The sequence below is a fragment of the Orbicella faveolata genome, unplaced genomic scaffold (genome assembly GCF_042242905.1).
Source record: "Orbicella faveolata isolate gen_17 unplaced genomic scaffold, um_ofav_v1 contig_13, whole genome shotgun sequence".
Classification (NCBI taxonomy): domain Eukaryota; kingdom Metazoa; phylum Cnidaria; class Anthozoa; order Scleractinia; family Merulinidae; genus Orbicella; species Orbicella faveolata.
This window is the reverse complement of record NW_028301540.1, coordinates 20,087,501-20,105,124: the sequence shown is the minus strand read 5'-3', so window position 1 is coordinate 20,105,124 and position 17,624 is coordinate 20,087,501. Positions and strand designations below refer to the sequence as shown.

Below are 17,624 nucleotides of genomic sequence, written 5' to 3'. Positions count from 1 at the left end.
AACAGCTTACATCAATTTGTAAAAAAAATGTAAAAAATAGGCTAAAAATTAAATTTGTGGCCATTAAGTTTACATCTGATTCAGTAGCTTATGTCACACTACAAGCGATAGAAAAGAAACATACACAAGAAACAAGACAACAAGAACAAAGGACACAAAAAAATAAATGAGAGCGAGAATAAAAGAAGAGCTCTTGGACGTTCATGTTGTGACTGAAACAGTAAAGGATGGGTCCTGGGAATGGGGTTGGGAAGAATTGCCCTTTGAAATAACCACCAGTGTTGCAAGCATTGGTGGAGAGGACCTAAGGATCATTGATCCAAGGTGATGTCTTGATGAGAGGTATGGCGTTGCAGAGGTCTGACCTGTTGTTGGATAGAAAGCAGTGGTGAGAGTCCGGGTGAGTGCAAAGGGTGTTGAGAAGGGTTGACATGAAAATAAGGGCAGGGTGGATGCAGCGATTGTAAGTTGTGGCATGAGATATAGGAGAGAAAAAGCACTGAGAAACAACGATGGAGGAGCTCTTGAAGACGTTCTGGTGTGATGGACATGGACATGGCAAGGGTATCAATGTGGATGCCAAGGAAGACCTTAGAGGTGCTTGGAGGACAGTCCTTATTGGGGGACGACTGAAGACCTAGGGAGGAAAAGAGGTCACCGAAAGCATTTAAGGTTGTAGTGGACTTGTCTGAGAGTCTCTGCACCACCGAAATTGTTGATATAATCGGTACAGCATACCTGAGAGCATGGAACATGTAGTTGACAGCAGTTGTTGTCCGTTGGCACATCATGGCCAAAGAGCGAAGACCAAAAGGCGGAGCTAAGTCAAAGTATAGGTAACTTTAGTGACGATATCCTAGGAGGTGAAGGTCGTGATTGTTGATACTGAGTTAACGGTAGGTGCAGCTTAAGTCCTTCTTGAAGAGGTGGCATCCAGACCCTTCAAGGCAGATGATGTCGACAAGAGTGTCGATGCCAGGTAACAGTAAGGTGAAGGGCTTGTCAAGGTAGATGTCTGAAGATGTCTGTTGATGGAAGAACCGTGGGGGAAACTGAGACCAAGAACGTTTTCTGGAACAGCTTTGGGTGATTTGAAGGGTACTGGTGACAATGTCAGTGCAATGTCAGAAAGGGTTTGATGTGTAGGGACTGCAGGAGGCACTGAGCTGGTACTGTGTCAAAAATCGATCATCTGTGGAGACGAGAGTGCAGATCCATGGTTCTGGCTTGATGGAAGGGGGAGATGAGGTGTAGTAAAACTGACTGGTCAACCAAACTGTAGGAAATTACAAAGTTCAGGGTCAGTGTAGTCAAGAAGCCTTGAGTGCCATTCAAGGATGCTGAGTACTGATGAGATGGGAATTTTTTAGGTGAATGCATTGGGGCTGGAAGCGGATTGAAGTTTGGCATGCATGGCAGGGAGGTCAGATGTTGTTTGATGGGGAGAGGGCATGGTGATGATGAGGTGTGAGAAGTGTTGACAAGAGATTGAGGCAGTGCTAGTCATTTGAATGAAGCTGAGTCTTGGTGGCGAGTGGGGACAGGGAACTTGCATTTGGGGCAGTTGCGCGCATGGACCGAGCGTTACAGATGTCTGCGCAGGCAGTAAGAGTAGGTGGTGGCTTGGTTGTGTGTTTTGCTTCTCTGGGTGTATCCTCAGGTAGTATGGCAGTAGGGATAAAAAATGGCTGTTTTAGCAACTGGAAGGAGTCTCCCCATTTTACGAAGCCAAACTCAATGGAACGTAAGATCTTGTAATGGTACACGTGGACTGCTGACCACTTGAAACTGCAAGCAAGGACCGCGAGGTCATGGAAATGGCTCTGGAGAGCATCATAGGGAAGATCTGGCAATGTATCTCTATACTGCTGGAACTTATAGAAATATAGCCAGTGCAAAAAGCTGATAGAATAACTGGCTCACCTGGAGCAATGATGTGTGGTCAGGGCTGGGGAAAATGGGTCCTCTGGGGAGCCTTGAGGTCTCCCGTGGACTTTGTTGATTCGTCGGCCATGTTGGGTGGTTTTACAGCTTGTTGAAGGGGCAAAGAGATCTTGGCCAACTCGAGCTGTAGTTCAAGCTTGCGATCTTCAGTTCGTGAATCTGTTTTAGCAGAGTGAGTTTCCAAAGGTCACGTTTAGTTTTGTCGAATCCTCAAGGTCCAGTGAAGGCTTAGTGACCTCTGTTTCCTTTGGCCTAACAGCTTTTAAGCTGGTTGAGAGCGGGCAAGAACCTGGTGTATTAAAGACATCGCCCAACAGTGGAAAGGCAGAAAGCTGTAGATCAAGCGGTAGTGGCTTTGCTGTGGTGCCTTGTACGTTTGCTTTATGGCGTTCAGGCAATAGGTTCCCATCGCGTTTATCTTGCAGGCTGTTAGCGGGAAAGTCAAGGCCTCTGAGACCTTCTCAATGGAAATCGGTAGTGAGTTGTTTAAGACTGTTGTGAGTTTTTTGAGTGACTTAAGTGACAGACATAGTGTGTAAAATTACAATATGTAAAATTGCAATGTCATTGGTCTAGGGAGACAGAGCATGAGGTAAGGAAATCTGACACCCCGAAGGTTTGATGTAATCAATCAAGTAATAATTAACTTTTTTGATCCTACATCAAAACAATACAATCAGTTTTTGTGGAACAGATCGACCAAGCTATCAGATGCCAACTAAGACAACATTATAGTGCTTGGTTTGCGGTTCTAGTCAATAATTGGATGGTTTATACTTGGAAGTATAAACCCACACAAGGAAACAATCATAATTGTGATTCAAGTTCAAATAAGTAGTAATAATTGCAATGCAATAACAAATTGTTTCAAGCAACCATTGTGAATGAAGCTCTCTATACAGTGCAGTAATATGTATTTAGTATCTATTCAATGCAGTTATGAATGAAGCTCTCCATACAATGCAGTAAGAAGTTTAGTCGGTTGTTCAATTCATTAGAAAATATGTCATTAGAAAATACATGAAACAAATTGGAGACAGTAACTATCATTTAGTACTAACCATAAGACTTAGTGCTATGTGAACTCCACAAAACAGAAGAGTGTTGCACCCTTATTTCAACAACATAAACATCATTTTATCACTCACCACAAATTCTATGTTAGCTCCATGATAACAGAAGGGTATTGTGTGCTTATTTCAACAACATAAACATTATTTTATCAGTCACCACAAATTCTATGTTAACTCTGTGATAACTGAAGAGTATTCCGTGCTTATTTCAACAACATAAATATCCTCTTATTACTCACCACAAATTCTATGTTAACTCCATGACAACAGAAGAGTATTGCTTGCTTATTTTAACAATGTTTTCAACAACTAATGTTTTAAATGGCCCTGAGAAATGTTTTTTAATAATTGTTAGATGTGTTAAAATTGTTTTATCTGATAGTGAAAGATAAAGAAACTGTTTTGGTTGTTTAACAGAGAAGCGTAAGGGTATGTTTTTCCAGTGTGAGGTCACAAATATTTAGGAGCTTGTGTTTGCAATAGCAAGGTACGAGGTGTAGTAGGTGATCCCAGATTAAAAACATAAGCATGCAAGGTGTGCATGAGTTTTTTTTGTGTGAATTAAGGTTATTCTCCAGTATTGCATTGCGCATCCCCACTGCGCATAATTTCATGTGTGATTAGTTTGCACGCATTAAAAAATGGCGGCTTTTTCTGTACAGCTGGACTTCGCCATAGAGGTAAATCATCATTTCCTCGCAAACGAGTATGGTGACCTATCATTTTTTTCTGTTGTTTTGAATTGAGTAATAAATTTCTCTGTGTAAAATAAATATGGACCAATTCTCAGTGTAGAACAAAAAGCAGTCGTCAGAAATGTGAATTTGGCAAGCAATCATGACTACAGTAATGGTGCTATTATAAGGATTTTTATGGGTATAAACAAGGTGCTGTTGCTCCTAAATGAACATGGGGACCCTCATTTTTATTTCAAAATTTAAGTTCCTATAATATAAACAATCAAAAGGCAAAGTTTCACAAAATTCTCAGTGCAGGTTCTATTTCAGTGGGATGACCTTAAGAGCCTCTGGAGGCAGCAGCATTTGGTGCACTGTACAACAACAAAAAAAGAATAATGTTTCACCTTAAGAAGTGTAATATCAAGCCAAGTTTTGTCAAGATTTGATTATTAACTTTGTATAAAAGAACTTCAATGGAACTGTTCTCAGCAAGACAGCTAAATGTTATGCAGCCTGTAATAGTCGCTAATGGTAAAAGCAGATTGGTGGGTAATTTTTCTGGACTCATTTTATAATAAGAACTAATTTAATGCAAATACCATGTTGCCAGCATTGAATCAGATTGATCATAGTTTCTTCAGTTTTAACATTCCAAGAAAACACTTCAAATTAGTATTGATTTTAAAAGCCATCTACAGTAAATGAGAAAACAATATCGAAGATAAACAACTTTCCGTACAACTAGACAAACTAGACCAAACAACTACAACTAGAACTAGAAAATATAAATTTTATAAGTTTTTAGCTTGTCACATAACCCTTCCAAATGCCTTTCACTTGTCCAAATTTCTTAACTGAGGCATCAAAGAATCTTGGTTGGAGGGCTTGCTGCTGGGCACCTCCTCCTGATCTCCATACATGTATGAAATTTAAATCTAAAGATGTTAAAATTGTTATCAATTGTCATTAAATTCTTTAATTAAGTTAATTTTAACCTTCAATAATAATATTGCAGGGCTCTTGACTGTGGCAATCATTACTGTCAAGATGTTTGTCATGCTGGTGTCTGTGCAGAGTGTCTTCTGAAACCTTCACTCGTTTCTTGCTGTCCCTGTGGCAAAGCTCTACTATTTGATTTGCTCGGTGAACATGAGGCAAGAAAATCATGTCTGGATCCAGTTCCAACCTGCAAATTAACATGTGGCAAGGCTCTTCCTTGTAGTCCGTCCAAAGGTATTATATAAGTAGTAAGACTATCCAGTACAACTGATGAAAAATAGTAGAACCACCCCTTATTATGTTTGACTTGAAAATGCTACCTCATTTGTTTTCTGTGACTTCTTGGGTATTCTGTGTGCTCTGCAAATTTTTTTCAGTGTTTCATGTACCATTTCAGCACCATCTTGAATGCTCATGTGCACAATGAGTGATGAACTTTTCCAGTTGCATAAGTCATTCCAGGCATACATGTACTTTACTTTGTTTATACTCATATTGTGTACAGTTGCTTCATTGTGAGTGTTGCTTTGTCATTTTGTAGGTGAGTGTTACTTCACTGTTCCATTGGTTCATTGTCTTGTTAAGTAAATGATTTGTCACAGATTTTTATGTGCAATTTACCAAAGCCTGAAGGAAATGTGTGCTGTTTCTGGATTCCATAGATGCACTGAATATAGTCTATTTTCTCAGGATCTGCTACTGTGCTGAAAAGCTAGCGGCAATATTTGAGCAAACCTCATGGCAGAAAAAAACAATTTGCAACAAGTGAGCCATCTTTGATGGCCATTGAGCCAAAGAAGTCTGACCTTTTTTGACTGCTGCTGGGTGTTGTAATCTATGTAATCTGAGTAGTTAAATAAATATACACAGTTTGTTGCTGTTGTTGCAGCTGTTACCGATGATTCAGTTCTTTCTGGGAATAGCCCTGTTCTGCATCATTAGGTTAAGCATAAATTTGCATCCTCCTTGTTAGCCTGTGAGCAGGCTCACCTTTGGGTCACATGCGTGAGCGGCCAAGAGCGAGGCGATCTGGCTGGGTGGAGTCTGGTGAAGAGGCACCAAGAAATTGAGCCTGCCTTGATCTCTGTAAATTTTTCATTTCTAATTCACCTGAGTGAAGTGAAATACCGTTGGCCAAAAAGTGGGAAAGGTGAGAAAACTGTTGATCTATTATGTGTGATGAGGAGTGATTAGATCCCCATGGAGTGGGCAATTTACCGCACGTTCTTATAATGGCAACTTTCATTAACATATGGGGTCAGAGAAACAGTTGAGTGCCTGCATTACTGATGTTATAAAAAAGTTCCAGTCTTTTACTGTTTCTTTTTTTTTTTCAAATTAAACAGGGAGCAGGAAATTACAGTTGTAAGTATGCTGATAAATTGAGACATACTTGTCATCCTGCCAACTGGATATGACAAGAGTTAAATATTAAAAACATATGTGATGGCTAACAGGCAATGAAACAACACGAAGGTGTTTGCCTGTTTACCAGCATCATCAAAGACCAGATTGCCGAAGCAAGGTCACTTGGGAACCAAGTTTGTGTCCTTGCTAGGCATAAACTTTGACGATTTTTTTTCGGCAAAACTTTATCAACAACAGATATCGTACCTGCATGTTGTTATGAAAAAGATTGAAAATTTTCCGGAGAAATTTGAGCTGCCAAAGGTCATACTGCAGGCAAAAATTAATTCAATAATTTTTTCTGCAGTTTTCTGGGGTTGAAATGAAAAATTTGCAAAGATCAGAGCAGACTCACTTTCTCATCTCGCGGCTTTGCCGCTCGATTGCATGCTCGTGCATGTGCTCCAACATGAGCCTGCTTTCAGGCTATCTCTTTCCCCTTGCCAGCATTTTCTACCATTTAGGTACTCTAGTATAAGGATTACTGTTAACTCAAACACACTCAATAAGCTGTGATTATTTCTAGTTAATAACAACTGTCTGTAAAAATAAAGCATACATGTATCAGAGCACAATCGTGTAGCTCCAAAAAATATCCATATCTACTGTTAGTTATCAGCTTAATTTCCACCTCCCTGTACCTTTTTCTCCCATCGTCAGTACCCCTACACGCAGGGTTCGTACCCTTTTTCAGAAACAAATTTCCAGGACTTTTCCAGGGCTTTTCCAGGACTCAGATTGATTTTTCCAGGACTCTAAAATTCACATTAACCCTTTCACTCCCATTATCTTAATGTTAATTCTCCTTACTGTCTGCCATACATTTCATCTTTTTTTACTTGAGTTTAACAGATTTCCAGAACTTTCCAGGACCAGTAGCCCTTTTCCAGGACTTTCCAGTCCTGGAAAATGCCACAATAAAATTCCAGGACTTTCCAGGTTTTCCAGAACTCATACGAACCCTGTACACAAGACTTGAAATACATGTATGTTTCAACCAGGATTAAATGCAGTAGAATTCCAGATTTTCAAGACCTCCTGGGGAAAAGGAAATTGGCTCAAATTATCGGCAGGTTTGAAAATCAGGGGTAAAATGACAGTGTCTAACTGAAAAGGGAAATCACTTTTGGTTTGAATTATTGGCGTCCAATTTCAAACCAGGGCACCAGCAAACACTTCCTTATCTATAAGTTCATGATAGTTCCACTTTGATTTCATAAGAACTTTTCCTTACAAGGCTGAAAATTAATACAATTAATGCAACCAATCTGTTGCAAAGGTAATGGAAATGTCACTGATGCAGAGCATTGCTGTAAAAAAGAGTGTCATCTTGGTCAGTGTGGTCCTTGTGATGGAATAACAAAGATCAAATGTAGATGTGGTTCAAGTACAAAGGTAAACTTTCATGTACTACATGTATACCATAAAAATTGTGAGAATTTCAAAGCAACATGTATTGTAAAATGTCAGCTGTTCGTATTTTAAATAGTTGTCATGATAAGGATAAGTAATAGTATAACTATTATTAGAAATTTTAAATATGCATGTTATTTTTCCTCTTAACAGGAGATTCCTTGTGTGGATAGAAACATGGAAGGTAATACTTAACAGTTTGAGTGATTACAACCAGAAATGATTTTTTTTATTTTCCTCTTAATAATTATTATTGTAGAGAGTTTTATCTCGCTCTTTAAGGTGTATCTCTGTGGCATCATTTCATTAGAACAATATACATGTATTGTGGTGATGTATCACTTTCTTTCTTTCTTCAATATCACTATGGCAATAATTTGCTAGAGGAATATATCGTGATAATCGGTCATGAACTCTAAAAGACATCACTATGATGACATTTCGCTAATTTGATCTTTTACTTTGGCATTTAGCAAGATATCTTAGGAAGAGTACCGGTGTTTCATCGGATTGTGCTTTAAGGTTACCGTATACCTTCAGATCGACAATTTTCTTCAAATCTGGATTTTTGAGTCGAAATATTGGTTGAAGTGTGATCTCTAATGTAAAAAAAATTATTGAAAAAGACTAAATATTGGTGGAGAAATCGCAGTTTCACATTTTTGCTGGAAGTAAAAGTTTCCCTTTTGATTGACAGCCCAGTGCAATCAACTGCATATACCATGCCTGAAATAGGATACCGTTTTCTAAATTTTTTTCTTAGTGCAGATGATTTTAGTACTTGTAAGAAAAACAATGGTAGCTTGTTAAACATTCAAGACAATTGAATTGGAGTTACAAAGTTGACATCAATTTTCTTACATTTTTTGTATCATTGGTCCCTCATCTATGCATTTGCCTCACTCTTTCCTGACTGTTGACATCGATATATTCTTATAGTGCAAGAGCACAAAGTTACCTTGGCAGGTGCTTTGGTTCTAACATATCAACGACATGTACAAGAATGAAACGTACGTGTCCATACTTCATTCTAGCGTACTAAAGTGCCGAGGGAGTCAATAAGATAGCTCGTACACATCCCGCGTACTATGTACTAGCATACTAAAGTGCCGAAGGACCGAATGAGGTCACGCACGTCTGCACTTAGTTCTAATGTGACGTTTGCACAGGTCGTGCACATCTGCACTTAGTACTAGCGTACTAAAGTTCTGAGGGACTGAATGAGATGGGTCGCACATGTCTGTACTTATTACAAGTGTACTAAAGTCTGAGGGACTGAATGAGATAGGTCACGCATGTCTGTACTTGGTACTAGCGTACTTAAGTTTCGAAGGACTGAATGAAATAGGTCGCGTACTTCTGTACTTAGTACAAACGTACTAAAGTTCCAAGGGACTGAGTGAAATAGGTTGCGCACATCTATACTTAGCACTAGCGTATCGAAGCAACGGAATAAAGAATGTACGTTACAAATGTCCGTACTTAGTACTAACGTACTAATGTACCAAGGTGAATGAATAAAGAACGTATGTTACAAACTTCCGTACTTAGTACTAACGTACTCATGTACCAAGGCAAATGAATAAAGAACGTACGTCACAAACTTCCGTACTTAGTACTAACGTACTAACGTACCAAGGCGAATGAATAAAGAACATACATTACAAACGTCCGTACTTAGTACTAACGTACTAATGTACCAAGGCGAATGAATAAAGAAAGTACGTTACTTATCATCTTCCTTGAGGTTGTCCACTGCGTTGAGGTCAACTCTGCAAAGAAATTCCACATGACTATCTATATCTGCAGACAAACGAGATCTAATGGCCTCAGGAGAGAATAGATCAGCCTGATGCTTCTTCCGCTTTCAATTCTCCATTTTGATGATCACTCCAGGAACGCCAAAACAATTCTGCCAAATACACTTGTGCACATTCTCGTGCCCAGGGCCCCAAGGTCATCTCCTAAGATCCTTCTGCTCGATGGCACAGTAGACAACCCATGTCCAGTCATTGAAATTATGTAATTAAAAGTCGCCTTTTTATCAATGCTTCATAGGTGGCAGCTTAGTAAGCTGGTAATCTACATCTATGTATTTATGATTTTATTAGCTGTTTAATATTTAGTTATTGTGAACTTTAGGTAACCCTTCAGTGAGGGAAGTAGTTCCTTAGTACGCTAGTACTGGTACTATTCCGATTTTTGGGGCTGTATGTTCATCGGTTGTTCGTACACTTAGTATGTAATCACGTTAGTACGTGCAGAATCTTCGGTTATGGCGGCGCTTAGTACGCTAGTACTGGTGCTATTCCGATTTTTGGGGCTATATGTTCATCAGTTATTTGTACACTTAGTACATAATCACGTTAGTACGTGCACAATCTTCGGTTGTGGCGGCGCTTAGTACACTGGTATTATAGTACGTGCAGAATCTTCTGTTATGGTGGCACTTAGTACGCTAGTACTGGTACTATTCCGTTTTTTCCAGCTATATGTTCATCAGTTCGTACGCTTAGTATGTAATCACATCAGTACGTGCACAATCTTCGGTTATGGCGGCCCTTAGTATGCTGGTATTATAGTACGTGCAGAATCTTCGGTTATGGTGGCACTTTGTACGCTAGTACTGGTACTATTCCGATTTTTGCGGCTATATGTTCATCGGTTGTTCGTACGCTTAGTATGTAATCACATTAGTACGTGCACAATCTTTGGTTGTGGCAGTGCTCAGTACGCTGGTATTGTAATACGTGCAGAATCTTCGGTTATGGTGGCACTTCGTACGCTAGTACTGGTACTATTCCGATTTTTGCGGCTATATGTTCATCGGTTGTTCGTACGCTTAGTATGTAATCACATTAGTACGTGCACAATCTTTGGTTGTGGCAGCGCTCAGTACGCTGGTATTGTAATATGTGCAGAATCTTCGGTTATGGCGGCCCTTAGTACGCTGGTATTATAGTACATGCAGAATCTTCGGTTATGGTGGCATTTTGTACGCTAGTACTGATACTATTCCAATTTTTGCAGCTATATGTTCATCAGTTGTTAGTACGCTTAGTACGTAATCACGTTTGTACGTGCACAATCTTCGCCTATGGATTTAGTAGTATAGTAGTACTAGTACTAGTACTAACAGTATCCATGCTATTGAAGCGATTATTGGTGATGGATTTTGGCGATTAATAGGCGCTTATCTTTAGGGTTTTGGGTCGCCTGGTACATTAGGAGTCTATACGAGTAATACACGCTATTGGTACAAATGACTAAGAGAAAAAAAGTACACGAAAGGTTCCTAAAATGGGCAGCATCCGAGATGACTTTCGCAGGAATTATACAGATGCCACGAATTGGCTACTTAGTTGATCAGCCGTTAAGCATCTTCCATGAGTGTAATTCTTTTTAGTTATAGTTATGAATAAACCTGGACCACAGAAATCTCCATGGACCAGTTCGAAGAAGCAAAAGAAGCAAACCAAAAATGAAAATGCAGCAATGAGCAAACAAGCGAAACTTGGCCTTGCGGCGTCAGATAAAGGGTCGTACTATCAGCAGGAATGGTCTGACGATTCCGACTCCAAGTTTGAAGCTACGGCTATGGGTTCTAGCCGGCAAAAGATCAAGTTGAGAGCTGAGAAAGGCACTGTATAATTTTGGGAACTTGATAGCGATGAAAGTAATGGTGACTGCAGTGACTCTTCTGATGAGTGCGATAACAACCATACGTCGGACTCACTGAATATTATTGATGCACAGTTGCTGCAAGATGCTTTGAAAGAATCTGCCATCTGCAGAGACTGTAAAACTGGAGAACTTCAACTCCTTGAAGACAAAAGTTCAAGAAACAGCCAGGGACAGATTTGGATTCTTCAGTGCAAACGTGTCAATTGTAATTTTCATAAGAATCCAAAACGTTTTCACACCTCACTAAAGAGTTCGCGATTCTATGAGTTGAACTGTGCAATTGTTTTGGCCTTTTGGTCAATTGGTCATGGTTACTCCACTGCTCAAAGGTTTTGCAGTATTGTCAATCTACCAGATCCCGTCTGCAAAAAACCCTGGATGCGGCACACCCAAGCGATTTTGAAAGCTGCAGAAACCCTGCTCAAAGAAGAACTAAATGAGGCCACCTTTGAAGTTAAGAAGCTGTTGAGGGACATTGGAGATATTGAAGACTGTTCGGATGAAGAACTGAGAGAAAAAGTTGTGGATGGTGGTGCCAGTTTGGATGGTTGGTGGAGCAGGAGAGGCTGGTCAGCGCACGATGGAATTGTTGCTGCAATATCGGTTGAAACTGGAAAGGTTGTGGACATTGTTTATTTAAGTTGTTTGTGCAGTGAACGCTCCAAAATGGAGGAGAAGAGAAACAATGGCAAGATTTCCAGACGTGAATTTCTTGAGTGGTATCTTTGTCATGACAACAGCTGTTTTCAGAATCATGACAGAAGTGCAGCAGTAAGTGTTCCATTTGTGCTGTGCTTGCATGCAACAGAAAACTCCCAGAAAATTTTGCTGGGGGTGTGCAGCCCGCTTCCCAAAACCCTTACCCTTTTTATGACCAAAATCTGCGATTTTCCCTACCCTATTTATGACCAGACAAAAAATTCGATACCCTATTTATGACTGTTGTGGCTGACACAGTTGCGCTAAACATAATTTTTGAAGGGCTTTTGTTTATGGTCTTATCGATAATGATGAAATCGTGGCTTCTTCTAAAAAGCATACCCAATTCAGGACTACAGTGCAAAAACCATACCCCATTTAAGACCAAAATGGACAAATCGATACCCCATTTATGACCAAAACGGATGAAAAACTATACCCTTTGGTACCGCACATACCTATATAGCCCATATAAGAGAGTATCCCCTCCCCCGGGCTTGCATGTAAATTGACCCCTTTTTAAATGTGGCATATTCTCTCTCAGGGGTTTTATGCACTTAAAAGAATGCTCCATTGGGCTAATAGAGTAAGGTGCCACGGATATAATAGAATTATATAACAGGGAATAGAATTATATTGCCTTATTTGTTTCTGACATCTCTCTTATCTGTAGGCCATGGAAGCAGAAGGAGCACTAAAGATATACCTTAGGTCAGAAGAAAAGTGAAAACTTCGTTACATGCCATATGTGGGTGACAGAGACAGTAAAAGCTACGCAAGAGTGCAGTATGCAAAACCATATGGTCCTGCTGTTGAAATTGAACTAGACGCTTTGCTGCGTGTACCCAGGCTGTCGTTATACTGAGAAGCACTAGCTAAGAAATTCAATCAAATTGATGTGCTTAAGCTCTTCTGCTTTTGATTGCATTTCTTGGAATCGATTAATAGCTTATTACACGTTTGCAGGTCTTAAGGGTGTGAAAAGAGTCAAGGTCTTTATATCAGCCTATAAACATTTCAGCCTATTTTCCTCAGCCTTTGTCGTTGTTATTTGCGTTTCTCAAGCAAGCGAGACATTTTGAATTTCATAGTTATGGCGATGCGTGACATAGACCTACGAACGCAGTTGTCGAAATCATATACTTATGTTGTGATTTTTAGCCCAATCAGCAGTTAAAGTACTAGGAAAAGTGCTTATGTAAATGCTTGTTTGTTCAGTATAGCTAATCAGTCGCCTAGATAGCCAAAGTAAGCTCCAGATGTTTACACTATTTTCCGGCCGCAATGTTGGCGTACCCTGGAGGTACTGGTCTCTGTAAATTTGTGCAAAATATTTCGACGAATATCTGAGCTTGGGAAAATGCACAGACTTAAAAATTAGCGGTGTCATCTTTATTCATCTCCTATAACATCAAAATTTCTTGATTTAATCCACTAAATGGTTGTCGAATAAGTTTTTTATTGCGTCAGGATTGCGTGACAGTGCAAGCCAAGAATTGTTTTGCTGGGGTCAACATACATGTACATTAGTTTCTTTCAGCTTAAATGTACAATAATTCGCTACATGGGTTTCACTCTTGTAAAGACACAACTCTGTTACAAGAAAATAACGAGAAAATATTGTTTAGTTCAATATTTTATCTTTATTATACTTAACGAAGTTTCTTGGAACGTTTTACTTAGGTGTACTCGAACAGATACATTCGTAAACAAATTTTCTAACCTTTCTGCTCTTGTTGCTCAGATGTTCTTGAGTTCGTGCTGGGATTCTACTTGGCTCACGATCATATGATGACACTTCTGAAGGTGCTTTTTATCAAGTTGAAGAGTTGATAGCCCCGGTTGATGGCTCCTTTGGTATAACATGATTCTTGATAAATTCACTCAAAATGTTCGCTCGTAAATTGATCTCTCATAAGGCTTGCAGACCGACCCGTTCCCAAAAGGCTTAATGTCCTTTAGTGTTGGTCTACCTCAAACGGTGTGTTTGTTTGCATATGATTTCATCGCCCCAGAAATCATGGAATCTGTGCTAACTTTTCATGACGACAAATTCTGTAAATTACATGTGCTGTATGCATGCACAGGTGACGCATGCACCTTAGAGACCAGACAGCGATTTGTGACTGAACGAGGAAAAAAAACGAAGCTGAAATTTAAACTCAGGCCTCACTGCCTGGGTAAAAAGAAGAGTGCATTGCTCATGTTACAAAGAGAATGGGATCAAACCTGAGGACAATTGTGCAAAAGTACAAGGGTAAGCCCAAATTATCTTGAGCAGTGAGAAACATAACTAAAGCTCTTTAGTATTAGAGATGTGGGAAAAATTTTAACTCTTACTGATTGCTTGTAAGCTCTCCCAGAGAAAGATTTTTTTTATAAACAACGTAATTTTTCTTTTTGCTGTTTTATTTTCTATTTCCATGAAGTTCTTTTCGACCATAATCAATACTGTAATGATATTATAACTTCTATTCCATCTCCTGGGCTGTATGGAAGCAAATGTTTGCTTGATTCAAGAATTCAAGAAAAGATTCTGATGCATATCAATCTTCTAACAGGACAAAAGCTCTCAGATGGCAAAGTATAAGTGGCAAGGGAAGACTGACAAGTACCAGAATTGATACCATGCAGAACTTTTATGGAATGGCATTGAGAAAAAATAAGGGGAATGCAAAGGAAATGGCCCAAGCTACAAGAGCTATCTTGAAACACTACTCCAGCACCCCCGAGAACCCCCAACATGAGGACTGTCCCACTGGTAAAAAGTCCTGGTGTAGCTTCCAAAAAGACATTGCTTGTAATACCAACACACATCAGCCCATCAAAGATCCAATTCCACCTGCAGTAGTTGAAGTGATCCAGCCCGTGTTTGACAAACTCAGCAGTAAGTCATTTTTGGCTGCTTGTGAATGATGCTTAAGTCAAAATAGAAATGAGTTGCTTCACCATGTGACATGGTCACTGGCACCCAAGGAATAGTATGTCTCACCACAGGAGACATACTTAGCAGTATGCCTAAGTCTTTTACTTTTCAATGCTGGAGCACAGTCTACATACTCAAGATTATGTCCAGCCATAGGGATTACTGTTACGCCAAAAATGACTATGGGATGGAAGCAAATTGACCAAGACCGTATGTGTGGAAGTGATTACAAGAAAAGCCAAGCAGTGAAGGATCAAAGAAAAAAAGGAAAAGGCAAAAGGTGAAAAAGCAGGATGCATTTGTCCACTAGGAAGGAACCATGTACTTCTCCCAGGCCTTTCACAACACATAAACCCTAAGCATCACTTAACTGAAGGGAATCTCACTAAAACAACTCCACAGTGCAGCATCGTGTGAATTTCAACATGCAGCACAGATGATCTTGTGCCATGGCAAATCAGCTGTAGTAATGGAACTGTGACTATGTGTCTATGGGTATAATTGCCTAGCCATGACGTTAAGAATATATATGTTAGGCCTTGTTAGCCAAATAGAGGTAATTGACTTGTAAAGGGAACGTCATAAAACATCATTCAAGGTTCTTTAGAAACAGCTGCATATCTCTCTTTGCTGTACAGAGTATTAAACAATGTGCCACTTCAGGCATTGCCTATCACATGTGAATGTTTGTATAATAATATTATTATTGTTTGATATTTCCACAATGGCCCTTGTAAGAGGAGGGAAAATTGTTAACTATTTTGCTTCTATGTAAGTATCAAAAGGGACAAGGAGAATCTGCTATGGAGAGAACATTCCAGTTAATAATGATACATGAATGCCACCTTTTTTATTAAATCTATTGATTTCTTTGACTGATTATTAGAAAAGGTTCTCAATCAGTGTATCCAGTCTTTGTATGTGTGGTCATATTCTAGACATTTTAGGTCAAGAAAGGAAGGTTCTTTTATTTTAAATTCCATATAACTGTAAAATGAATAACACAAGTTTACAAATTTAAAAAATCTCTAAATGAAAAGTGTCTCCTTTGGACATGATAAAATTTTACTTTAATTATTGGAAATGTTTTATCAGGCATTGAGTTCCCTCATTTCCATGATCCAGCAGAAGTCTTGTAGGTTTACTTGGAAGGCATCCTGAGTAGACAGAAAGATATGTGCTATCATATAATGTAATGAATTATATTGTAATGAATTTAAAAAATCAAATTAGAGGGGTGCCCGAACATCCCAAAATTTGTAAGTTACATCAAATTGCTTTAATTATTATAATTACGGTCACCCAACTGGTTTAGCTTTTTAATTATTTTGGGTGTCCCACTACTGTATGTACTGTACTGTTTATTTATTTATTTATAATTATAATCTTGTAAATTCTTATAGTAGTTTACAGTAGTAGAAATAAACTGTTGTTTGACTGTCGTGTGCCTGCACAAATGAAAGAAAAAAAGGAAAGCATCCAGCAACATCTGCAAAACTCAGCATTCAGTTTGAATGGACAAATTTAATTTACAAACAACAACAAAACAAATGCACCAAATAACTGACTAACCTCGCGAATCTCGCCCTTTATGTTGCCTGGTACCAGATGTCTGATAAAATTGAGTACCAGCTCTGGAAAGGCATACTTGGCATTCTCAGGTCCGATTTCGTTGCGCTGAAAATTGAGGATAATTGAAATCACAAATAAAATCATAAAAAATTGTAGGCAGTCCAAGACAGGATTATTTCAGTCTACGTACTTCCACGTAGAATTCTGATAACTTACCATTAGCACATGCACCCAAGAACAGTAATGATAGTACCTGTTCTTTCTGGTTGGCTTGCCTCTTTTCATCTGATCCGAAGTGCTTTTCTCCAGCAAAAGAAATCTCTCCGGTTTGAGCGCAATGCGAAACAGGAGGGTTGTCTCAAGAATGCGCATGTAAATTTCACCAGGAGGCGAACGGAAGTAAACTTTCCAAGCACTGATTGGCTCAGTTATCTAAGAACGCAGTTGAATGTGTTTGTGGGCGGAGTTTGTTTGCGAAGCAAGAAAATTTTTTCAGCACTGTTTTCTCGAAACAATTTTTTCCTTAGAAGGAGACACTTTAAAGAGCTACAAGTCAAAGAGAATTTGTTCAATTGCCCTCAAATTTGGACAGTAACTAGTTTAACATATAAACTACAAAAACGTGTCTGCGAATTGTTAATTTCAAATGAGTTTTTTTAGAGCAATTTTTTGACGATCACTCCACATTTTTTTAATCCTATTTTGAAAATGTTCTGTAACTTTTTACCTCAATTGAACATGGCAAAACGTAGACACACTTTTTTAGCGCTTTGGGCCCTGAAACCAAGGAAAAAATTAAATTTGCGAAAAACAAAATTCGCTTTGACTTGTAGCTTTCGAAAGGTGATTCGGGCGCTTGCATTTAGTGGTCATGAAAAATTTGACAATTCATTTCATTTCAAAATTCTTGGTACAGTTTGATAGCCAGCTCTATAAGCTTTAATTTGATATAGGGGTTTAGGTATCTCCAGTTTAAACCGGACGTGCTACATCACTTGCACGCGAGACACCCCCGAAGGTATACGGTAACCTTAAGGCATCACTTATCGGTGTGATATACAGTTGTATTGAAGCTAGAGATATCAGTAATGATCACATGAACAAAGTGCAGTATTCCATGATTATCATTTGCTGTGCTTTTCCACAGTCCATTTATTTGCTTTAAATTGATACTTATATATAGCATGGCAAAATCAGTTAAAAAGTGAAAGAGTAGTCCTCTTTTCA

The 17,624-nt window shown here is 39.0% G+C and overlaps 2 protein-coding genes across 6 annotated transcripts in view; both read left to right on the top strand.

The window, feature by feature from the left end:
- The window catches only part of LOC110053986 (transcriptional repressor NF-X1-like), a 217,835-nt gene that overhangs the window by 41,142 nt on the left and 159,069 nt on the right, over positions 1–17,624 (top strand). For all 5 annotated transcript variants that reach the window (XM_089284973.1, XM_089284975.1, XM_089284971.1 and 2 more), the window contains 3 exons: positions 4,713–4,930; positions 7,383–7,498; positions 7,670–7,700. In XM_089284973.1, the coding sequence (XP_089141099.1) occupies positions 4,713–4,930; positions 7,383–7,498; positions 7,670–7,700 (365 nt within the window). The remainder of the gene's footprint in view (positions 1–4,712; positions 4,931–7,382; positions 7,499–7,669; positions 7,701–17,624) is intronic.
- Positions 11,168–13,555, top strand: LOC110054047 (uncharacterized). The gene is made up of 2 exons (XM_020760378.2): positions 11,168–11,971; positions 12,573–13,555. The coding sequence occupies exons 1-2, from the start codon at positions 11,579–11,581 to the stop codon at positions 12,624–12,626; spliced, it is 447 nt and encodes a 148-aa protein (XP_020616037.2). The 5' UTR covers positions 11,168–11,578; the 3' UTR covers positions 12,627–13,555.

Coding starts and splice junctions, on each gene's coding strand:
- LOC110054047 (XM_020760378.2), top strand. CDS start 11,579: ATGCGGCACACCCAAGCGATTTTGAAAGCTGCAGAAACCCTGCTCAAA. Junction 11,972..12,572: donor ATCATGACAGAAGTGCAGCA/GTAAGTGTTCCA, acceptor TCTTATCTGTAG/GCCATGGAAGCAGAAGGAGC.